Source organism: Rhinoraja longicauda, chromosome 18, assembly GCF_053455715.1.
Source record: "Rhinoraja longicauda isolate Sanriku21f chromosome 18, sRhiLon1.1, whole genome shotgun sequence".
Taxonomy (NCBI): domain Eukaryota; kingdom Metazoa; phylum Chordata; class Chondrichthyes; order Rajiformes; family Arhynchobatidae; genus Rhinoraja; species Rhinoraja longicauda.
Window position 1 is genome coordinate 20,619,580 of NC_135970.1, and position 24,877 is coordinate 20,644,456.

Below are 24,877 nucleotides of genomic sequence, written 5' to 3' on the forward strand. Positions count from 1 at the left end.
CTTAATGCACTGTGTAACATAGCAGGAATATACAATGCAATGAAATGAAATTGTAATTTGAACTGCTCGACCAAGAGCCTTTGTAAAGCTAAAATTATCTTACATTAAATGTCTCTTTCTCACACACTTAATTTCAGTTCAAAGACTGTCCATGCTTCTATGTCTTCCCATGACTCTATCCAGGACTCTCTGATTCTATTTACAGTTATTTGTATTTGAAATTGGACCAGAAAATTAAAAGAATCAATGTGGATTTAAATGTTGATATTCCATATGATGAATTAAGTACATATACAAATGCCTAGCTATACTATAAATAAGGCTTCAATCAAAGTCAACTTGGAACTGAACATTTTTGTGGCTTTTACAAATGAGATATCTAGTTTTCGAACATAACCTTACACTGACAAGTGCGAAATTGAGGTCAGAATTTGAAAACATAACTTCCCCCACCAGTTTTGCAAAACTCTAAGAGCATAAGAAATAGGAACACGAGTCCATAAGAGATAAGTGGCGCGGAAGTCCAGATGAGGTTGAGATCGCTGCTTCATCTGGACTGGGCGCCACATTTTCCGGAGGTTTTCCGGAGGGCATTTCAAGTGCATTCTCGTGATTTTGTCCGGATTAAAGGAGGTGCCGGACCATCGATGGTGGACCTGTACACACAAAAGCTGCAACCACAGCAAGCTGCATTTATACACAAGAAATGTTCTGTTTATTGTGGATTATAATGAGGAGTAAAACGGCTCTACTGAAGCACAAGGGTCTGTGACTCCAAACAGTAAACGTTGCCTTGGTTGACTTTGTGCGACCCACAGGGAATGGGTGTCTTTGTTTGCGCAGCAAGAACACCATGTGCTGGAACTGGAGACAGTATCATGGGCAGGATGACAGGCCTAATCAAAGGAGAAACACTCTCTTGGTGCTCACTCTTTACTCAAGCTTGAAGCAACTTCCATTTCAAGCATTTAACCATGGTCAGGGGTCAAGGAAAGAGCGTTCATGTCGCGGCCCTGTTTCCACCAACCCTTCCACCACTATGCACAAGAAGCACAAGACGCCATTGTATGCCGATGCCAAGAAGCGTGTTCAGCTCTGGATGAACAATTTTCTAATCTTGTGATGTGGACTCGATAAGAAGTACTATAGTCATAGAGCTGTACAGCACAGAAACAGGCCCTTCGACCTCCCCTGCCCATGCTGACTAAGATGGTATACTGGGTAGTTCCATTTGCTAGCATTTGGCACAGAATTCTATAAACCCTTCCTGTCCATATATCTGTCCAAATGGCTTTGTAAAGTTTTTATTGTATCTGCTTCTATAGCTACCTCTGGCAACTCATTCCAGATACCGACTACCATATGAGTGAAAACGTTACCCATCAGGTCCTTCTTAAATCTCTCACGTCTCACCTTAAGGCTATGCTCTCTAATTTTAGAATCCTCTACCCTGGGAAAAAGACTGTGAGTGTTCACTTTATCCATGTCATCATCATCTTGTGCACCTCTATAAGGTCGCCCCTCAGCCTTCATAACTCCAAAGAAAATATCCAACTTCTCCCTGAACTCAAGCCTGGGCAACATACCGGCGAATATCCTCTGCACCCTTTTCAGCGTAATGGCATCATTCCGATGATGATGAAGAAGCTAGTTTCTGGGTTGGTCTGAAAATTTGGTCTCATACTTAAAAACAAAAGAAGAAAATTATTAGAAAGTGAAACTACCAGTTTAAACATGAGATTTTTGTGGCTTTAATGGAGCACTTTAGGGATGTAATGTGCCCCAGCACTAGGCACATTCTATATATGACTCCAGTCCATACATTAACATATAGACAGTCATGGGACTGATGAACCCTGATCACACACAATCTGCGTGTTCTTAAAAATGCTCTGCGATTATATATACAGGCCTGAAGAAGGAATACCATTATCGATTCCAGGGCAAGGATTGCTGAACACAGATCCACAGATTCCACCGGATGGCGCCGTCAGCATTGGCAGCCTCGCCAACAGTCTGTCTGTCTTTTTGTCTTTTTTGTTATTTTTAGTGTGTTTTAAAAGTATGTGTTAATGTTCTCTGGTTTGCTTTATGTCGGTGGCGAGGGAGGGGGTCGGGGGAAACTCTTTTCAATCTCTTACCTTCCCGGAAATGTGATTGTTTTCCGGATCATATCTCCGGTCGCTCGGCGGCCTAACACCATGGAGGTGGAGGCCTTGCTCGAGACTGAATTTGAGCCCCACCACGGGGCTGTGGACTTACCATCGGAGCCTGTGTTCCCTTGCCTGGGATCGATGCTCCAATTGCTGCCTGTGGATTTCAACATCGAGGAGCTCGCAATCTCGGGTAGAGACTGATATCGGGGAGCTCCAAAGTCGCAGAAAATTCGACTAGCCCCGACCCGGGATCAGATCACCCGGCACGGGGGAGCTGAGATCCCCCCCCCGACGCGGAGGGCTTGACCGCCGCCTACGGGAGCCAGGATCACCCCAACAATGGAAGGCTCGAGTGCCCCGACTGCGGGAGAACAAAGAAGAGAAGCAGATTGAACTTGTTTTGCCTTGCTGTGGTGGATGTTCATGTTAAAAATTTATTTGGGTATCTTGTTGCTCTTTATTGGCGTGACCGAATGGCAAATCAAATTCCTTGTATGTTGCAAAACATACTTGGCTAATAAAGTACTATTATGATTACTATTATGAGTAAGTAAAGATGGACCTCGGATGGCTATTCTCACGAATGGAACATTTATTTAGTTTCAGATGGAAATTATTTATTCAAGCATTTAGTTGCCAATTCTGATTTTTAATCTGAACTGTCCCTGTAAACTGTGATCTGCAAAATATTTGCAAATCTTCAACAACTTACAAGACCTGGTGCAGCCAATGCTATTCGTCAGGAAAGACCAGGTAAATGAGGAGTGAAAATGCTGGAAACACTCGGCAGGATGGGCAGCATCAGTGGAGAGAGGCAGAGCTAACGTTTCAGGGCAATGACCGCACATTGGAAGGTAAGTTCTTGTTCCATTGATGCTGCTTTTCCCTTTTATCTCAGATCTTTGGCAACTGCAGATAAGTACCAAATAACTGAATTTTAAAGAAGTGCTGCAGTAACTCTGCAGGTCAGGCAGAATCTCTGTCACCTCCAGATATGCAACCAGACTCACTATGTTTTTTTACAAAAGTTAAAATTTATTCAGAATAAAAAAATATGTACACAAACAAAAACTGTGCAAAATTCTTCAGACATTCTCAGCATCTACATATTCATTACTGTCACACTCAGTAGTGTTTACAGCTATCGTTAAACAAAACACCCTTGCCATTCCAGCACTTTATGTCTTTTTTTGTAAACCAGCATCTGCAGTTCCTTGTGTCGCCCAATGACTGGTATTGAGATAGGTTTAACATTTGATGAGCGTTTGATGGCACTGGGCCTTTACTTGCTGGAGTTTAGGATAGGAGGGACCTCATTGAAAGTTAACGAATAGTGAAAGGCCTTGAGAGAGTGGATGTGGAGAGGATGTTTCAGAGAGAAAGATCAGCCATGATTGAATGGCGGAGTAGACTTCATGGGCTGAATGGCCTAATTCTTGGCTGGATGGCCTTATGAACATACCCATTCCTCTGTCAATCATGGGGCACGGATGACCCCGCCCCTATCACAGAGCCCGCCCCTATTCCAGACCCCGCCCCATATCCCAGACCCCGCCCCCTATCCCAGATCCTGCCCCCATCACAGGGCCCGCCCCATCACAGGTCTCGCCCCCTATACCAGCCCCCCTTCCCAAGACTCCGCCCCTCCCCTATCCGAGACCCCGCCCCCTCCCCAGACCCCGCCCCCTCATCAGACCCCGCCCCTTCCGCAGACCCCGCCCCTTCCTCGGGCCCCGCCCCTCTGGGGACGGATGCGCCGCCGATCTGTGACGTCGGAACTGCGCGCGCGCTCTCGCGCAGGGGGCGAGACGTCGGCGGGAGCGCGCGGACGTGGGCCGAGCTGAGACGCGGAGGGGAAGCGCGGCCCCGAGCTGGGCCGGTGGGTGAGAGCGCAGCCTGGACCGGCCCTGGGGTCTGTGTCCCCAACACCGGGCCCGAGCCTTCCCCAGCCTTGCGGGCAACGGTCCCGGGACAGGCCCTGGTTCCTGGCCGGGCCCAGCCTCCAACTACACACAGCGCAGCGGCCCTCACCTCACCCACTCCCTCACATCTTCCCCCATCTCCCCCTCCCCCCCTCCCTGCTCTCCCCAATCAACCCTATCCTATCCTCCCACCTTCATCCACACCTCACCTCAACCCACCCCACTCCCCGTCAACCCCTCCCTCCCTCCCTCCTTACATCCACCCAGCCCCCTCACATCTCCCCAACTCTCCCCAATCAGCCCCATCCTCCCCATCATCCACACCTCATCCTCTCATGCCGCCCTGTCCGACCCTACATCCACCCCAGCTACAAACGCCCCCTGCTGCCCCTCCCACTGATCTCAGGTACCTTGTCCCACACCCACCCTCCCTCACATCCCTGTTGCCCCTCTCCTTAATCCCTATCTCCCTCCCCTCCCACAAGTATGGGGGGATTGCACGTAAGGTCGTCTGGTCAAAGTGTGTGACGCACGGAGTTGCTCAAGACATCTGGAGGGCATGTCAGCTTCCGGCATATACTACCAGGTACATTCTTACCTTTAAAAAGCCGCCAAAAGGCCAATTTTTGTGCTGTAAAATATGAGGAAGAAGCTAGAGGATCTGGCGGAGGAAGAGGAACCAGGAGAAGGGCTGCCAAAAGCAGCTGGGAAGACGTCTGGCCAGCCGGTGGGAAACACGGCCGGCAAGGGATGCAAGAGAGCAAGACCGAGAACCAGAGGGCCTCCAACCGGCCGGCGGGGGGAGAAGAAGAGGAGGAAGAAAGGACGGGGTTGAACGAGCTGGGAGAGGAGCAGCGGGCAGAACCCCTAGCCGAGGGGCCTGGAGGGTCTGCAGGGCCAGAGGTAGCGAGCGCTGGAGGTCGGCGACCCGCCTGAGGGCGTAGGGTCCAGGGAGCCATGCTCGACGGCCTTGGAGAAGGAGGTGGTGGAAGAGGAGGAGCGGAGTTTCGAGCCGGGCGCTGGGAATCCGAGGCGGACCACGCCATGGCTCTGCTCGGCGGCCCCGGCCACGAGGTGTTGAGCATCAGCCAAGTGGAAGCGGAGCCCAGGTGACGGAGATGGCGAGCGGGAAGAAGGGCTGGAGGGGCAGCAGGAGCGGCGAGGGGCCAAAGAGCCGCAGAAAGCGAGCGTGGAGCAGTGGTGCCTGGAGGAGCGCAGGAACGGGGAGAGGTGTCGGGACGTTTGGAGCACTGGGAGGGACCCAGAGACGCGCTGATGGTGCTGGTGAAGCCTAGCAGCAAAGTGCAGCCACAACATTGAAGTGCAACACCCTCTCATTCGGACTAGCGAATTGTTCCACAACAGAAGTCGTTCCTAACATAAAATAGAAGGAAAAGACTAAGCAAAGAAGGCCTGCTGCACTGAAAGCCCGAGTAAGTGATTGTCTGCAGTGCACGGCGTGCCCTCCAGTAGGTGTTGCGTGGCAACAGTACGGGTCAGGGGCCGTGACCTCGCCTGCCATGCAATCCCCCTATACACTTACTCCATCCCTCCCCCCAGCAGCCATTCCCACCCACTGTCATGTTCGTTGGAAGTAGAATTAGGCCATTCGGCCCAGCAAGTCTGCTCTACTACTCGAGGACCTATCAATCTCTGCTATACAAATACCCTAAACCTCACCCTAAACCCCTGCCCCCTCCCCCTCGTCCCAGGAACCTCAGCCCCATCTTCCTCACATTCTTCCCCTTAAATTCCCAGCCCTCCACCCCTGCCCTTAATCTCCATCATCTCCCCGCCTGACCTGTGACCCCCCGCCCCCCGTCTTAACCCCTGCTCCACAGTGCTCTGACCCCCTTTACAATTCTACCCTGCCTGCCTCATCACCAAATGATCTGGTGCTCTTGTCATGTTAAGTGGAAGAAAGAAGAGTGTTGTGTTTCACCTTCTGATTATTCCTGGATGTCTTTGAACAGTTGATTGAGGACATTGACAACACTCTCTTGTGTATCCCATTCCTCAAACAGACACGAGCAGTACAGATGCCCCAAAACTAAATCTCTGTGGCCCAGCCACCGATCGATCATCTGATGATGGGCCAACATATCTCCAACCAAACGCCAACAGTCTTTAATAAGTTACCGGACAGGATGATGAGGCATGCTGCCGTGGTGAAGGAAAGTGGCTTCCTGACATATGACGAGTTCCTTGCCAGAGTGGCAGAGCTTAATGAGATGTGAGTTGTTTTCCTACTTTGTTTTATGACGTATGTAAATGATTAGGCAGTACAACAGAAGCGGGAGCACAATCTGTAGACAGAATGGAGACATCAGAAATTGCTGGAATCTTGATCGAAACACAGTGTTGTGGAGGAACGCAGCGTGTCAGGCAGCATCTGTGGAGGGAATAGGCAGATGACATTTTGGGTCACAAACCTTCAGTCTGAAGCATTAACTCAAGCACTTTTATGTTTTGTGTAGACAAGATCACAGGTTGAAATTAACAGTAATTGGAGGCTAACAAAATACAGCCCCTCCCTGAATCACAGCAAGGTTCGGTAACATCAGGAAGGCTGGAAGTATGGACAAAGATACCTGTCATTCTGGCTGCTCCCTTTTCTCTCTTCTATCTTCTAGAAGAAAATACGGGAGTTTGAAAGCTTGGACATCCAGACTTAAGAATTGTTTCTTCCCCACTGCGATTTGACTCCTGAACCAATCACCTCTTTCACACTGACAACAGACACAAAAAGATGGATTAACTCTGCCAGTCAGACATCATATTTCCTTGATTTCTGCATATCTTTCATTCATTTGTCCTAAGTACCATCTATATCTCTTGTTCCCCTTTCCCCTGATGCTCAGTCTGAAGAAGGGTCTCGACCCGAAATGTTAAAAAACAGACCCGTTGAGTTACTCCAGCTTTTTGTGTCTGTCTTCATTTTAAACCAGTTCCTCCCTATACTGCTTTCACAGCCCTACCCAGAAGTGCTGCCACATACATAGAAAATAGGTGCAGGAGTTGGCCATTCAGCCCTTCGAGCCAGCACCGCCATTCAATATGATCATCGCTGATCATCCAAAATCAGTACCACGTTCCTGCTTTCTCCCAATATCCCTTGATTCCGTTAGCCCTAAGTATCTAACTCTCTCTTGAATATAGAGAGTTACTCTGTATCATCCACATTCAGTTATTCTGTAATCGCGTTTCAGTACCTTTTTGGCACTACTTCAGATTGCACCATTCTTTTGTTTTGCAATCATTGTATTTATTGCTGTGTGTATCTTACCATGGATACTGTTTACCTTGAGCCTCGTGAATAAGATATTTCATTGCATCCTGGTGTATATGACAATAAACAAATTGGTATCTGAAATGATGAAGGGCGTAGATGAGGTGGACGGTCACAGTGTTTTTTCGCAGGGTAGGGGTGTCTAAAACAAAAGGCCTAGATAAGCTATGGCCTAGAAAGCACACCGATGCCTCTACTTCATCAGAAAAGTAAAGAAATTCCACACATCTCCAATTATTCTTACCAACTATTCCAAATGCACTAAATCCATACGTCACAGATTAATATGGCAACTACTCTGTAACAAATTGCAGATAATTGTGCATGTAGCCCAAGCATCTCACATATCCGCCACCCTCATCAACCATTGATGCCATCTACACTTTACTCTGCCTTGGGAAAGTAGCCAGCATAATCAAGGACCACTTACACCCTAGACATTCTGGCTTCTCCTCCCCCTGTTAGGTAGCAAATACCAAAGCTTGAAAGCATGTTCCCCAAGATTCAGGATGAGCGTTGTCCCTGCTTTTATCAGACTACTGAATCGATATCTCACAACTCCTGATCTCCCAACCTACCTCCTTCGGTCCCTTGCTTTTTTTTTTCATCTGCACTTACTTTGTAGCATAGCACCATATTTTGCAGTCACACCCCATTCCCATATTCATCTTTCTGTTCTGGGCCTTTCTTCCATGTGCCCCACCTGGACTTGCAACCATTTCTCCTCTCCCTTTCCATCTACATTTGTTCCTCTGGCTTTAAAATTTGCAACTCTGCTATCATCTCATACCTTTAGACCTTTGATCTCTGGCCTTTGTCCAACCATCTGCCTATTCAAAACCCTCCTCACCTCTATATGTAAGAAGGAACTGCGGATGTTGGGTTAAACCGAAGATAGACACAAAAAGCTGGAGTAACTCAGCGGGACAGGCAGCATCTCTAGAGAGAAGGAATGGGTGACGTTTCGGGTCAAAACCCTTCTATCCTCCTCACCTCTATCTTTCTATTACTTGCCAGACTTTGTCCTGCCTCTCTTCTCTTCAGCTTTCCCCCCCCCCCCTTCACCACTATCAATCTGAAGATGGGTGGCAACCCAAAACGTCATGTATCTTTGATCTCCAGAGATGCTGCCTGGCCTGTTGAGTTGCTCTAGCACATTATTTTTTTTTGTAAACTAGCATCTGCAGTTCCTTATTTCTACTATATTCTGCACTGTTTTCTCATTTGCAGGACCTGATGTACCCGTATATGGTATGATTTGCCAGATAGCATGCATAACAAAGTTTATCACCATCTCATGGTACACATGACAATAAAAACCAGTACAAATATAAATTTAAGATTTGTGGGGAAAGATGTAAAAGGGACGTGGGCGATATTTTCACACAGAGGGTGGTGTGTAGAAAGAACAAACAGCAAGAGGAAGTGGTTGAGCCAGGTACAATAACAACATTTAAAGTACATTTAGACAGATATATAGATATGTTTTGAGGGATATGGGCTAAACGCAGGCAGATGGGACTATGTCAGCTAACCATCTTGGTCAGCATGTACGAGTTGGGCCGAACGGCCTATTTCTGTGCATTATAACTCCATGACTCTAACTCTGACTATCCAGCAGCCCCTGGACCTCAGAGGTGCTAGACTGGCAGATTTTCCATTCTATTGGATGTTAGCCTGATTAATACCCCAGTACACATCTTTAATTCACCTTTTTTAGATGTTACTGGGTAATAAATGTTTCTGTGAACCAGCTGAATTTAAAGTGAGCGTGGGAAAATCTGGAGAGTTTAAAGTGGATGGTAGAAACAGGGCCAGACTGGGCTTAAATGGAGCTGGGAAATAGGGCCCTGAACGTTAAAAAGGATCATGGGATCTGGGCTCTGACACTTTGAAAAAAGTGCTGTAGACAGGCCCCAGGAATTTTATAAGAAGCATGAGACCAAGGTCCATGGGGTTTATACAGCATGAGAAAATGGGGTCCCACTTAGTTTACGAGCTGTTGTGAAAATAGGGCTCCAGTGTGTTTAAAAGAAGGCCCTTAGTGAGTTTAGGAGTGTGGGAACAGGGCCCAAGGGAGCTAAATGCGAACGATAATGCAAAGGGTCCAGGACATGCCATGGCTTTAATTGGCAGTAGAAATTATGATAAGATACGATAGAAATTTATTTTCCCAGGAGGGTAATTGATCTACCAACAGTCATAAAACACCAAATACATAGGTACCTTTTGCGGGAGTTTCTGAATGTTTAACTTTATGGGTGGAACACTGCACATGAATATTTCCACTTACTTTCTGGTTATCTAGGCTCTCCCATCCATGGTCTGGTGTTCATACAGATCTCTTACGTATTTTCTAATCATAATTTCAAAATACTCTCTCTGTTCAATCTCATCTGGAAGTTATTGTTCTTGTGAATCCCAAATTCTTGTAACTACTTTCAAGGTATTTTACAATTCACTACCTTGATGCTAATGACAAAAGACACACTTTTAAAATAATAACGTGTCAACTCATCATATGTCTTCTTTAGCAGAATATATTGTTCACACCTCAAGTAGCTTGCAATGTTATATAAATAAAGTTGACACTAATAGTAATGTTATCTCTTTGTATTTTTACCCACTGTAGCACAGAGAGGTTGGCTGCTGGACAGGAAAAGTACTTGCTGTTTGAAGTACAGCCTGGATCTGATTCATCAGCTCTTTGGAAAGTCATTGTTCGAATCTTTAGCTCAAAGGTATGGAAAATTCTACATTTGAATAGTTTAGTGGAATGTAGAAAAATGTAACCGCTTATTTGACACAAAATTCTTAGGGCACTACATTGCGTGCAGTTGAACTTGAGATATACAGGAGAGGCATTCCTGAAAAAAATGCCATGCAAGTCGAAAATCTTAGTACAAACATAAAATGTTGGAAATACTCAGCCCATCTGTGGGAAGAGAAGTAGAGTTAATGTTTTGGGTTGAATACGCTTCAAACATGGAAAGGACATGAAACGTTCATTAAGAAGCAGGGAGGGGGGAGGGATGTCTCTGATGGGGTAAGATAGATGTTAAAATGGGCCAAGGTTTTAAAGGGGGTTAACTGGTCAGTGACTGAACGGAAGCAGGTATAGAACGAGAATGTAGGAGTTGCGAAATGCAGACCAAGAGGGTATGCAAGTCAGACATGGGATGTCACACTTTGAGGATGTTGACATGCCTCGAGGACAGGGAGACGTTGAGCAGGCTAGGACTTTATTCCTTGGAGCGTAGGATGGGTGATCTTATAGGGATGTATAAAATCATGGAGGTAATAGGTGAATGCAGTCTTTTTCTCAGAGTAGTTTAAGGTGGGAGGGGAAACGTCTGATAGGAACCTGAGGGGCAACATTTTGGTGGGTATAGGTTGCCAGGGGAAGTAGTTGAGGCAGGTACATAACAACATTTATAAGACATCTGGAAAGGTACATAAATAAAAAAAAGTTAGAAGGACATGGGAAAATGGGACTAGCATAGATGGGGCATCTTGGTCGAATTTGACTGGTTAGGTCAAAGGGTTTGTTTCCATGCTGTATGACTCTGACTTCCTGAAAATACAAACAAGCTGACCTAATGTCAGAGTGCCTGATGCAGACAGAAATCAAATTACCTAAAGTTGTAGAATTCAGTATTGAGTTCAGAAGACTACAACATAACCAGACAAGAGGGTGAGATGGTGTTCCTCATGACTGAAATACCTTATTACTGTTTCATCTGGAGTGTATGTATGTGGCAGGGGAGAGCAAACGGGAAAGCAGTAATGCATCCAAGTTCCTTGCATCTGTTCTGTAATAATCTTTATTGTACTGTGGTAATATGTTATAATTTCCATTTCCTCTTTTAGAATACTACTTCAGCATACAAATTAAAATGCAAAGTTCTAGGTTATTCCCAGGACACACTCCTTGCAGTATCAATTCAGACGAATTTTCAACGTTGTTAGAAGGCGGTCTCTATAATTTTACAAGCAAAATACTGCAGCTCACTGGAGGTCTGACATAAAAGAATTATGCTCGAATCCTCAGCAAATTAAGCAGCATCTTTGGAGAGAAACAACAGTACCATTTTAGAGTCATAGAGCGTGGAAACAGGCCCTTCGGCCCAACTTGCCCACGCTGACCAACATGCCCCAGCCACGCTAGTCCAACGTTTGGCCCATGTCCCTTCAAACATCCTATCCATGTACTTGTCCAAATGTTTTTAAAACATTGTGATAGTACCTGACTCATCTACCTCCTCCGGCAGCTTGTTCCATATGCCTACCACTCTTGTGTAAGCAAAAGGTTGCTCCCCAGGTTCCTATTAAATCTTCTATGAAGGACGGTTCTATCACCCTCTTCTACCTTCTGTGAAGCCAATTTTCTATCCACCTCCCTGGATTCCATGTAATCCCACCTTCCAGAGCAGCCTACCTCGCGGAACCTTGTCAAATGCCTTCATACAACGTCTACAGCTCTGCCTTCATTGACCTTTTTGGTTACATCTTCAAAATAATCAGATTCGTTAGATATGATCTCCCACATACAAAACCGTACAGATCAACCTCTGTCTATCTAATTGCATGTATATCTTATCCCTCAGAATACTCTCTGGTAACTTTCCGACCACAGATGTTAGGCTCACTGACCTGTAGTTCCCAGACTTTTCCCTCCAGCACTTCTTAAATGGAGGCACAACATTTGCCACCCTCCAGCCTTCTGGCACCTCAGCCGTATTTAATGATGACTAATAAACCTCATCCAGGGCACCTGCAATTTGCTCTCCAGCTTCCCACAATGTCCTCGGATTTATCTGCTCAGGTCGATTTTCATTCAGAAAAAAATGTCTCTATTTTTGACACTTTGTGGAAACTATGTCTACTGCAACTGGTGTAAACTGAGATGGTTCATGTCAACTGCTCAAAGTCAACAGAGCATGGAATTGGCTCGGTTGTAAGACAGGTGGTCATCCCAAATGGACCTGAGGCCAGCCTAGCAGAGGTGTCTAAATTCCTCTGTTTCTGATACTTAATTTATATTCTGTAAAAAATAACTTTTTACTTTTTACAAACTTTCTGCATTTGCAGAGGATAAAGGTGGAATGACTGCTACTAGTATTGACACACAGCTGTCAGACTTTCTAAGAGATGATAAGATCCTATCCCCAGAAATTCTCTCCTGGATGTCCTTGCTTCTGAAAAATACTCCTTAAAATCCAATTCTCTTGAGCAGAATATTCATGTCATAGGAGCAAAATTAGGCGATTTGGCCCATCGAGTCTACTCTGCATAAATAATCATGGCTCATCTATTTTTTCCCCTCAGTCCCATTGTCCTGCCTTCTCCCCTTAACCTTTGACACCCTAACTAATCAAGAATCTATCAATCACCACTTTAATAATGCCCAATGAATTAGTCTCTACAGCGTCTGTGGCAATGAATTCACATTGCAATATAAAGCTGCAATATTATTCAATTGTCTGTCTAAAGATAAACCTTGGGACATCTTTACCACGTTAGTATTTATTCACAAAATGCTGGAGTAACTCAGCAGGTCAAGCAGCATCTCAGGAGAGAAGGAATGGGTGACGTTTCGGGTCGAGACCCTTCCTGAAACGTCACCCATTCCTTCTCTCCTGAGATGCAGCCTGACCTGCTGAGTTACTCCAGCATTTTGTGAATAAATACCTTCGATTTGTACCAGCATCTGCAGTTATTTTCTTATACTACCTGTTGCTCCACTTTATTTACCACGTTAGTGGTACTTTGTACCACAAATTATTGTTATTTTCTTTTAATGTGCGTGTCTTTAACTAAAATGACAAATACTTTTGGCAGATTAATAAGATGACTGGAAATATTGAGGCCTCGAGAATTCTAAACCTCTATCAGTTCACTCAGCTGTACCGGGAGATCAGTGTCCAGGCTGACGGAGTGCTTGGTCAGAGCAGCAGCTGTGAGGAGATGGTGGCTGATGGGTCCAGCTGCCACGCCAGTATGTGGCTCGGCAAGTGAGTCATCTTCCAATTACCCAGTCTTTCAAAGAGGCAATGTTCATTTCAGGGCTGAAGGCTATGCCCTTCACTATTGCCATTCAGAACCAGGAGCCTTGTTAGGATTGTTATCTCAATAAGAGTTGTATTTCTTTACTCAACTAATCTGCATGGTAGAGATTTTAATCGAACAGTACAGCACAGGAACAGGCTCATAATGTCTGTGCCGAACATGATACCTAATTAAATTAATCTCCTTTGCTTGTCATCCATATCCCTGCATATCCATGCATCTTAAAGCATCTTGAACGCCCCTATCCTCCACAACCACCCTTGATAGGGTGTTACAGGCACCCACCACTGTGTGTAAAAAAAACCCCCAACTTTCCCCACTTATCACCATTTTCCCTCTCTGACCTTAAAGCTATGTCCTCTAGTCTTTGGAATTTCCACCCTGGGATACAATTCTGACCCTCTATCCTATCTGTGCCTCTCATAATTTTATATACATCCATCAGGTCTCCCTCCAGCCTCTGACAAAACAATCCAAGTTTGTTCAACAAATATCTCAAACCCTCTAATCTGGACAGTATTCTGGGAAACAACTTCTGCATCCTCTCCAAAGCTTCCATATCCTTCCTGTAATGGGGCAACCAGAGCTGCACACAATACACACATTACGCCTAAATTTTATAAAGCTGACTTTCTGACTCTTTTATTCAAAGCCCTGATCAATTATGTCATTTCTCATCTTTACCACTCTATCTTCTTGTGGTGCGTCATCCAGGGAGCTGATCCTCAAAATCCCTTTGTGCACTAATGCTGTTAAGTGTATACTTGCCATCAACTGTATACTTTTCCCTTACATTTGACCTCCCAAAGCACAACTCTTCACACTTGCCCATGTTAAATCTGGAATTAGGATAGTCACTCTTTTCCCCAAAGCTGGGAAACCCAGAACTAGAGGACACCAGATTTTTGGTGAGAGGGAAGACATTTTGGGAACACTCCATTCAAGACCACAAGAAATTGCAGAGAATTGTGCATGTATCCAGACCATCACACAAACCAACCTCCATTCCTTTGATTCCATTATACCTCACACTGCTTCAGAAAAGCCACCAGCATAATGAAGGACGAGCCGCGCTCTGGCTACTGCCTCTTCTCCCCTTTCCCATCGGGCAAATGGTGTAGAAGTGTGAAAATGCGCACCTCAAGATTTAGGGACAGTTTCTTCCCAGCTTTTATCAGGCAACTGAGCCACCCTACCAAAAAATATAGAGCTGTCCTGAACTACTGTCGACCTCAGTGGAGACCCTCGCACTATCCTTGATCGGACTGTACTGGCTTTACCTTGCACTAAACGTTATTCACGTTATTCCCTTATCATGTATCTGTACACTGTGAATGGCTCGATTGTAATCATGTATTGTCTTTCCGCTGGTTAGCATGCAACAAAAGCTTTTCACTGTACTTCGGTACATGTGACAATAAACTAAACTCGCCTCATTTAAAGGAGATCTGAGGGTGGTGGTGATAGGAGCGATTGCCAGAGGGAGTGGCGGTGTTTGCTGTTCAAAAGACTCTTGCTCCGCTAAGTTCTGCGTACAGATCTTGTGAGGTTGGCAACAGATATTGTTCATCGTCAACGGCTTGGTTGATTGTGACTTTGTAGTCACCGCACAGTTTTGTCGACCTTGGGTACGGCCACAATTGGCGTTGCCCAGTTGCTCTGGTCTGTCTTCACGAGTACTCCATTCCACTCCAACCTGTCGAGTTCCTCCTCCACTTGTTGCTTTAGCGCATATGGTACAGGTCTTGGTCGATAATACACAGGTTTCATATCTTGCTGAAGTAGAATGTGTGCAGAGTACCTCGTTATTACCGTGTAACTGTCGGCACGTATTTCTGCATGTTGCTTATGATGTTTTCAAGACGTGATTTGGACAAATCGATGCTGAAAATGTTCTTCCAGTCTAATTTTATTCTACTCAGCCAATCCTTTCCAAGGAGGGTTGGTTTATTTTTGTAGCTGGCTACTATGATGGGCAATGTTAATGAGTGACCATTATGCTGAACTTTACAGTTCATTTGTCCGCATGTCTTCAAAACTTCGCCCGAGTAGGTTCTCAGCTTGACCTTACTCTCAGACAATGGTGTCTGTGGGAACTTTGTTTCGTACAGGTCTTTGCTCATGACTGAACAATCTGCTACCGTGTCAATACACATATCCATTAACTGTTCATTAATCAATAGTTTATTTCGGGCGGCACGGTAGCGCAGCGGTAGAGTTGCTGCTTTACAGCGAATGCAGCGCCGGAGACAGGTTCGATCCTGACTACGGGTGCTGCACTGTACGGAGTTTGTACGTTCTCCCCGTGACCTGCGTGGGTTTTCTCCGAGATCTTCGGTTTCCTCCCACACTCCAAAGACGTACAGGTATGTAGGTTAATTGGCTGGGTAAATGTAAAAATTGTCCCTAGTGGGTGTAGGATAGTGTTAATGTACGGGGATCACTGGGCGGCACGGACTTGGAGGGCCGAAAAGGCCTGTTTCCGGCTGTATATATATGATATGATATGATATGAAAGTCCTTGCCTTGGCTGGTTGTAGGCCTATTGATGTTGGTTGCATAAATGGTGTACAACCCAAGTTCATTTCCATCTGGAATCATCTCCAAGTTGTGAACTCTTTCTGGTGTTCTCGCTTGTTTCCCGCAGGTTGCTTGTTTCCTGCTTTAAGCTTGGCCCGACATGCTGAGGCGATATGGCCTTCTGGCGCTTATAGCACTTGGCCGTTTTGAACTGACAAAATTGGGATGAATGATTACCGTTGCAACGATAACAACTGGCTGAACTCTGCTCCCTGCCATGTTTTGGTTTTGGTTTTGGTTTAGCGCCTTTTGATTTGGCCATAGGCACTGCTTTTGTACTGTAAACGGCCACTGCAGTCTGTGGTGGACGAAACTCACGAGCAATCTTTGATGCCATCTCTATTGTGGTAGCAATCTTGCATGCTTTCTCGAATGTAAGATCTGGAGTGTTCATGAGTTTGGACTGAATTGGTTCATCCACTAGACCACAAACAAATCTGTCGCGTAGTGCGTGTTCGAGAAAGGTTCCAAAGTTACAGTGCAAAGCGAAGTTTTTCAAGTCAACAATGCACTCACTGCTTGTCTCATTCTGCTTCTGGTTTCCAGTGCCGAATTTATTGCTTTCTGCAATTTCCAGAGGTTTTGAGTTGAAGTACTCCTCCAACTTCTTCATAATGTCATTCAATGGCACGTCTTTTGCCTTTATGGGCACAAGGAAATTCACGAGTGTGCGGTGCACTTCAGGACCGATCTCCGTGAGCAGAATCGCTTTCATGCGTTCGCGAACGGCCTTATTTGTTGCAGTCACTACCTCTCCTTCACCGCTAATCTCCATTATGTTGTTTGCCGTGAAGGACATGTTCGCTCTTTCCGTATAGGAGCAGAATGGCTCTCCACTTTTGTTGAAAGTGCCAAGGTTTCCAATGTAGCCCGTGGATGCCGCCATCTTGTCCCTCTTTTTTTTAAAAGGACGAGTAAAGTCTGCTCAAAAACCCCGATTTCTTGTCTGTTCTGGTGTAGCAATTGACCTAAAACAGCTGTACAAAGGCTATACTAGCTTGAGGAACCCGACACGAAAAAAAAACTCCGTCTGAAATCCTATACAATCCCGTCCTCGTCGCCAATTTTGTTATATTCCGGACGGCAGAATGAAGAACTGGACTCGCACATTAATTGCCGGTATCACGCGCGTTTTATTACCCAGCATTCCCAGGTTATGTTGAACCAACTCATTAACATAAAACATGAATATGTATGAATACGTTACATCTGGAGAATTCGCACAGATCTGGGCCCCACCACTTGATCCGAGCAGACCTTTCTTTGAAATCTGCCTGTACAACTGGATTAATGGGTTTCACTGCTCACCTGCATTAATGGAAATTTAATCTCACCATTGGATCCCATGCAGATACTGGGGGCTTTGAGATGTGTCTAAGAGTTTCACAGTTGTACATAAGCTCAAACCTTACCCAATTTTCAATTGCTGAATAGCAGGACCTTCAATCGGCAAGACCTAGTCTTTCAACATTCCTTGTCCCCGGTGGAGGAAATGACAATGTAGAAGGCTGAGCAGTGACCTTATTGAGGTATGCAAGTTCGTCGGGGGCATGGGAAAATATGACTGCTCACACTTTTTCCCAGGCTCGTAGATTTGTAAACTAGAGGGCGTGGCTTTAAGGTGAAAGGGGATTTAAGAGGAACTTCTGACAACGTTTTCACTCAGCATAGTCTCTATCTGAAATAAGCTGCAAGAGGAAGCTAGGAAAGAGCCTACAATTACGACTTTTGAAAGGCTTTGGACAGATGTATTGATAGGAAGGGCTTAAAGGGCTATGGGCCAAATGCAGGCAAAATAGATCTACCCCACGTTGATAACTTGCTCGGCATGGACAAGGTGGACTAAAGGGACTGTTTCTGTGCTGTGCAACTCAAGGACTCTAGAAGTAGCAAAACAACACTGTTCAATGAAAACATCGTGTTGTTCTTTTCCTTCCAGTAACAGATGTAAGGAGGGAGGCAGAACTTAATCTATGAAAAACAAATGTGTGAAGTAATCTATACTCATTCACACTGGAAACCAAACCCTTTCTTGCTGTGTAGTTTACTAAGAATCTGAGCACATGGTGGAAGATAGTGACTTACTGAAAACAGCAAGTCATTTGCAGAGGTCAGAGAGGTTACTAGCAGGGCAGCATAATCTGCTAAATAGAAATAGTTCTATCATCAAGTCTGACAAACAACTTTAAGAAGTGGAACTGCTCACCCACGAAAAATACAATTCTGATTTTTCACTTAGATTCAATGTGAAATCAGACATTCAGCAGCAGCAGCTACATCTCCTTACATGATTGGCGTTACATAGTGCTGTTAACACAGCAAAAGGAACCTTTCTGGGGAATTCGCACAGATCTGGGCCTCACCGCTTGATCTGAGCGGACCTTTGTTTGAAATCTGCCTGTACAACTGGATTAATGGCTTTCACTGCTCACCTGCATTAATGGCAATTTACATTGTCTGGTTAACCCATCCCAGTGCGCATGTCATTGGGATGTGGGAGGAAACCAGAGCACCCCAGAGAGGCCCATGAGGCCACACATACACCAGCAGAGGTGGGATGGGATCCGGGTCACTGGAGCTCTGGTACAGTTTAGCCATTATTCCAACCTTCTATCTAAGTCATTGCTGCATACAACCCTCGCAGTCTCATCAGTGGGACTTATTTTCTTTGACGTGATTATATTGACCTCACTTACCGATGCCAGTCATCTTTCCATATATCTGTCCAAATGACTTCTAAAAGTTCTGATTTTATGTGCTTCTAGAGCTTCCTATGGCAGCTGAATCCAGATGTGGACCGTTCTCTGAATGGAAAAAGTTGCCCCTGAGGTCCCTCTTAAATCTCTCCCCTCTCACCTTAAGCCGATGCCCTCTAGTTTTACAATCTTTATAGCTTAGACATAGATGAGTACAGCACAGGAACTTGGTCCCACAATGCCCATTCCAAAAATGATGCCAAATGCAACTAATCTCTGCCTGTGCATGATTCATATTCCTCCATTCCCTGCATATCCATGTGATAGGCAGAGAATGGAGGATAACAAACTCTAAAATAGTTTGTTAACAAAACTCACTACTATATCTATCTCACTGAGCAAAAAAAGATTATCTTGTATTCCATTCAGAATTTCTCAGTGACTCATTTATAGATCTCTGGTTCAGACCCAACCGTAATATTTAAATAATAGGGACGTTAGGTGTGTTGATATGCAGAGAGTCCTTGGGGTGCAAGTACATAGCACACTGAAAGTGGTGGCACAGGTGGATGGGGTAGTGGAAAATATTTGGTATACTTTGCTTCACAGGTTGCGGGATTGAATATAAGAGTTGGGACATTGTGTTGCGGCTATATAAAAGATTCAAGAGTGTTTATTTGTCATATGCTCCGGATGTTAGCAGGAATAATGAAAGTCTTGCTGTAGCTTTACATGCACGTAAAAAACATCAATTAGGCAGCACTTAGGAGTATTGTGTGCAGCTTTTGTACACCACTCTACCGGAAGGAAATAGTAGCAAAAGAATATAGAAGAGATCCATCAAGAAATTGCTTGGCTTCAATTTATAAAGAATGATTAGGCAGGCTGGTTTGTTCTTAATTTTTAGTTTAGAGATACAGCGCGGATACAGGCCCTTTGGCCCATCGGGTCCGTGCCGACCAGCGATCCCCGCACACTAACACCCTCTAGGGACAATTTTTACATTTACCAAGCCAATTAACCTACAAACCTGCACGTCTTTGGAGTGTGGGAGGAAACCGAAGATCTCGGAGAAAAACCACGCAGGTCACGGGGAGAACGTACAAACTCCCGTAGTTGGGATTGAACCCGGGTCTCCGGTGCTGCATTCGCTGTAAGGCAGCAACTCTACCGCTGCGCCACCGTGACCACCCTATCGGAACTCTCGAAGTTCTCATCGGAATGTAAGAGACTGAGAGGGGTGACTTTACAAAGGTTCATAAAATGATGGTGGGCAGAGATACAATGACTAGTGTTTTTCCCTGGGCAGGGGAGTCTCGAACCAGATCATACAGGACTAAGGTGAGGTGGGAGCAGAAAAACATTCTTCAAATCACCGCTCGACAACGGGACAAATTTAAAGTAGGCCTAAGAAGCAAGTTTTTCCACATGATGGTGGTGATGCAGAACAAGCTACCGGAGAAGGGAGTAGAAGCAGATAAACTACAATGTTTCAAAGGCATTCGGGCAGGTACTTAGATAGGAAATGCATAGAGGGAGACACAAGGAACTGTAGGTCCTGGAATCTTGCCTAGAACGCATAGTGCTGGAGTAACTCAGCAGGTCAGGCAGCAATCCTGAAGAGTGAGTATTTAACAACTGAATGATAGATTGGATGAAATTGTTTAATTAAGTGTAACATAAAGGCCACTATTTTTCACTGTGTGTAGGATTAAGGAGATGACGGACGAGGAGGAGTGTTGTATCTGCATGGATGACCGAGCTGACCTCATTCTGCCCTGTACCCACAGCTTCTGCCAGAAGTGTATTGACAAATGGTGAGTCTATTCATTCTTCACGTACAGTTGGCTACTAAAGTAGCCCAGTAAAACAGCAAAGAGAATGGCTTGGTACTGCGATGGGACAAGGGTCAAGAGTGTTTGATTATCTTATGTACCGCCATCAGAACAATAAAATTCTTACCTGCTGAAGCTTAACAGACTCGTAAATGCAATAATACACAGATAAATGTATGATAATTAATGGTACCATAAATTAATAACTAATACAAAGCGACCATAATAGACCAAAACCAAAGTCTATAGTGCAACCAAAGAGACAGTCCATCAAAGATCATAGATGGTGGCCACATTTGCTGAGGTAGTAGTTAATGTTGTACAATGTTCAAGAGCCTAATGGTTCCTGGAAGAAGCTGTTGTGTAACCTGGAGGTCACAGTTTTCAGGCTCCTGTACCTTCTTCCCAATGCGAGATGAGAACGTGGCCAGGGTGTTGCGGATCTTTGATGATATTGGCTGCCTTTCGAGGCCACGCATCCTATTGATCCCTTCAATGGTGAGGAGGTCAATACCTGTGATGGACCGGCCAATGTCTACCACTCTCTGATAGGACCCAATTCTAAGCCAATTAAGAGAAAGGTAATTGGTGTATTGTGTGCTGTACTCCATAAATACGGAATAGTCCTGTTGTGAACTTTGTCGTTCTCAGTACAAGGGCATTGTGGGTGAGGTAGGCATTTAATGCGCACCTCTAGATGCCCCCTGTGAAGGTAGTAATGTGCTGCTACCTTAAAGCATTGCATTCTATGTATAGATGTACTCGCAGAGATTTGCTAGTTGCAGCCTAAGATTTAGCCTTGGTGCTGCGATGTAAGACGAGTTTTGCCACATAAACCACAATAAATCCCGCTAAAAGAACCTTAAAAACATTGTATAAATACAACACATATTAACTTGTAGACATAAAATGCTGGGTCTGGGTATCCATAACAATGGAAATCTCTGAAGGGTCTCAACTCAAAATGTCACCCATTCCTTCTCTCCAGAGATAGTCCCGCTGAGTTACTCCAGCATTTTGTGTCTATCTTCAGTGTAAACCAGCACCTGCAGTTCCTTTCTACACATATTAACTTGAATCTGATTAGTAGGCTGGTGGTCTGCTATCTTGTCCACAGATCTTCCAGCAGCAGCCATGATATACTAAGTCTCAAGGCTGTGGTAGAAAGCGCTCCTGATACCAATGTTTGTGTCCCCTGGTAAGCTGATCCTGAAAGTACAGAAAAACTTGGATAATTTGCTATGTGAGTCCATGGTATCTGTTTTCAGTCCTTCCCAGAGAGGGAAAAAAACTGGTTTAGAAATATTCTGCAAGCTTTGCCATATGTTCTTTATTCTCAAATGTCTTCCGCAGCGGGCAGGTTGTTTGTTCTTGGGTGCGTAGCAATTAGCATCTGAGTCATCTTGTTTAATTGTCATATGTACTGGCAACAGAACTGTGAGAGTCTTACTTGTCGCAGCTTAACTAACAAGCCCGTGAAAGCAATAATACGCAGATAAAATATATAATAATCAACACACAATAAATTAATAGCAATAATACTAGGTATCTGTAACAATGCAAAACTGAAGTCCATAGTGAAATCCAAGACAGTCCATAGAAGATCATATTTGCTGAGGTTAGTGTGCAGTGTTCAAGAGCCTAATGCTTGCTGGGAAGCATCTTTAATGTTTAGTTGCACCTTTAATGTAATAATATGCCCCATGGATCTTCACAGGAGATGATCAGAGTTGACACAGGTTGACCAAAGAGGTGGTCTTAAGTGAATCATGAGGGGGAAGGTTTGCCGAGGGAATTTCAGAGTGTGGGGCACAGACAACTGATGTCTGGCATTGTTGGTGGGGCAGCAAAATCAGCAATGTATGATACCGGTATTAGTTTATTATTGTAACATGTACCGAGATACAGTACAAAACTTTGTGGCCAGTCATATCGTACTATTTGTGAGTTTAATTAAGCCATACATAAATGCAATAGGTAGTGCAAAGAGAAAAAATACCACAATGCTGAACATAGTAATACAGTGTTACAGCGTTGCAGTTACAGAGAAAAGCAGATATTAAAAAAGTCTAGTGTCCACAATGAAGGTTGTTGGGGAGATTGGGACTAAATCCTAGTTTAGGGGAGGACTATTTAGTCCTCTGATATCTGGTGGTATGTGCTTTCAAGGTTTTGTACCTTCTACCTGACAGGCAATTGGTAGAATGCAAAGATATTGGAGGGTGCAGAGCCCTTGGAACAGACTTGTACATATGTGAGGAGCTTTGCGTTGCTGGACTGAGAGCCAATATAAGTCACTTCACGGTAGTGGGTGAGCAGGACCAGGTGGTAATTACAAACAAACAGCAGGGAATGTTGTCACTGTATGTCTATCTGTGAGTGCCAGGGTGTCCAAGACTGAGGGGAAACCTTGCTTATTAACCCCCTGACTGAGAGTGTGTTTCATTTCTTTGTGGCAGGAGTGACCATAACCGGAACTGCCCTATTTGTCGACTGCAAGTGAAGGAGGCTGGCGATTCCTGGATCGTGTCTGATGCACCGACTGAAGAGGACATTGCGAGCTACATTCTCAAAATGGCCGACGACGCTGGACAACCCCACAAGCCCTAAGACTTGTAGGAGATTTTTGATCCTCTGACGACGTACTCCTCAAATTTGGTCTCCTTTACAAATATAAAGAATCTCCCACAGATTTTGGGAACCAAAGCCGTTGTACAATGGATCACTTTTAATTTTTTGCCCTCGCCGTTCGATCATGAGCTAAAGCAGACGGGAGGCTTGGTGCAAATCTTGGTTGTGTTCTTGTGAAGCGGTTGATACTATGGCAGGCCTGCATTTTGTCCATGTTGCCCTGACTACATGCAGCACCCACTCTTGTTTTGCTTGTCTGTTTGGTAGGTGTGAACTCTGAAGTAACTGCGTGGCCCCACATGGATTAATAAAAGATGTTTGCCTCTTGAAATGGTAACCATTAACTTAGCATTTGGGCCTGAGTTCATGGGAGAATTAATGACGGGCTACCAGTCTTGCTGGGATGTGGGCATACGTGGTTGTGATTGACTGAAATAGAACAGAGTAGAGTGAGATGTGCCTGATGAATTATAAATGCTAAGACTTGCTGCTTTTGTGAGGATGCTCCTGAATTTTCATGGGTTGTGTTCTGTAGATAAGGAGCAGGTGCCCTGAGTGTAATGAGAGACGATGCATAATGATTTAATTCCTGAAAGTCACCTGCTGTGGTTTGGACTTTCTAGCCACACTTGCTCCAATATATACCTGGTATTTGCAAAGAAAATTTAGAAATGACAACTTCTAATGCAATGGAGCTTTAATGATTTTCCATTTTTGAAAATTTAATGTTCTCCTTTCAGTTTTTACATGTGAGATGATTGCATTTATAAAATTACTGAGATATGTTTGAAAAATCTATAAAATCTGTCTATCACAGACCACTAAGATGTACTGCTCCCCAATCACCTTCATCTACTTCCAGGATTCCTTTGCATTGGAAGCTCCTCCTCGCCCACCCTTCAGAAGCCACTTTATTCATTATTATGTAAAATTGGAATGTGATGTTTTCACAAGCAGACTGTGAAGGAAGGGTATTAACCTCTATATTTTAAATGCACCTGGATTTGACTTGGTAAGATGAAATGATGAGCCATTTTGGAGTGAGTTGCTATACTGAGCTAGTGAGAACATGCTGTATCGGGCATCTCTGCCTTTGCAGTGTTTATGAGATATCTTAACACTTGAATTCATGCTGATGAATGCAAACAAATCGCAGTTTACAGACAGGTTGACATGTGGCATGCGATGTGTAACAGCCAAGCAATGGAATATTTCAGCCCTTGCTTCCCACAGATTCAAGGGCTGGTCACCCAGCTTGTTTATTTCTACCAGTTAAAGGCTTTGTGTTCATCTTGACCAATTTACTGTTCATTTTGTTGGAAATAGAGGCAATAAATCAGTCTGTGAAGATCTTTTTTGACATTAGCTGGTATCCAAGTGTTCAGTAGCCGGCATTCAGAAGTTGTTGCCTACATTCCTAACAGTTTAATTGCACAATAATTAAGTTAATGACTACTAATTATGAAATCAGTATTTTTTGATGGTCATGACTAGTTTTTATTGATGAATAATGTACACCTATTTGCATTATGTTGCAGGAAGAATTTGTCATTCTTTAAAAGTTATTTGCTTTATTGGTGAAATCTTTTTAACTAGTCTTGTTTGTTGAATGTTGGACAATAAAAAGATTTTGCCCATTAACTAGATTCAACTAGCATTTGCTGGGCCTTTCAGTCCATGAGAGTGATCTGATGACCAA

The 24,877-nt window shown here is 44.5% G+C and overlaps 1 protein-coding gene across 2 annotated transcripts; it reads left to right on the forward strand.

Moving 5' to 3' along the window:
* Positions 1–3,896: 3,896 nt before the first annotated feature.
* rnf141 (ring finger protein 141) lies at positions 3,897–24,819 on the forward strand. 2 transcript variants are annotated; one of them, XM_078415263.1, is made up of 6 exons: positions 3,897–4,035; positions 6,103–6,311; positions 10,000–10,108; positions 13,209–13,381; positions 20,422–20,529; positions 23,007–24,819. In XM_078415263.1, the coding sequence occupies exons 2-6, from the start codon at positions 6,166–6,168 to the stop codon at positions 23,155–23,157; spliced, it is 687 nt and encodes a 228-aa protein (XP_078271389.1). In that variant the 5' UTR covers positions 3,897–4,035; positions 6,103–6,165; the 3' UTR covers positions 23,158–24,819. The 2 variants fall into 2 exon arrangements, with proteins under 2 accessions (XP_078271389.1, XP_078271391.1); XM_078415265.1 differs by having other exon boundaries at positions 3,905–4,039.
* The last annotated feature ends 58 nt before the right edge of the window (positions 24,820–24,877 follow it).

Bases quoted from the DNA above. Each gene is read 5' to 3' on its own strand.
- rnf141 (XM_078415263.1), top strand. From the start codon at position 6,166: ATGATGGGCCAACATATCTCCAACCAAACGCCAACAGTCTTTAATAAG. The intron at 6,312-9,999 runs GTGAGTTGTTTT...TACCCACTGTAG, and splicing joins GTGGCAGAGCTTAATGAGAT to CACAGAGAGGTTGGCTGCTG. The intron at 20,530-23,006 runs GTGAGTCTATTC...TCTTTGTGGCAG, and splicing joins CAGAAGTGTATTGACAAATG to GAGTGACCATAACCGGAACT.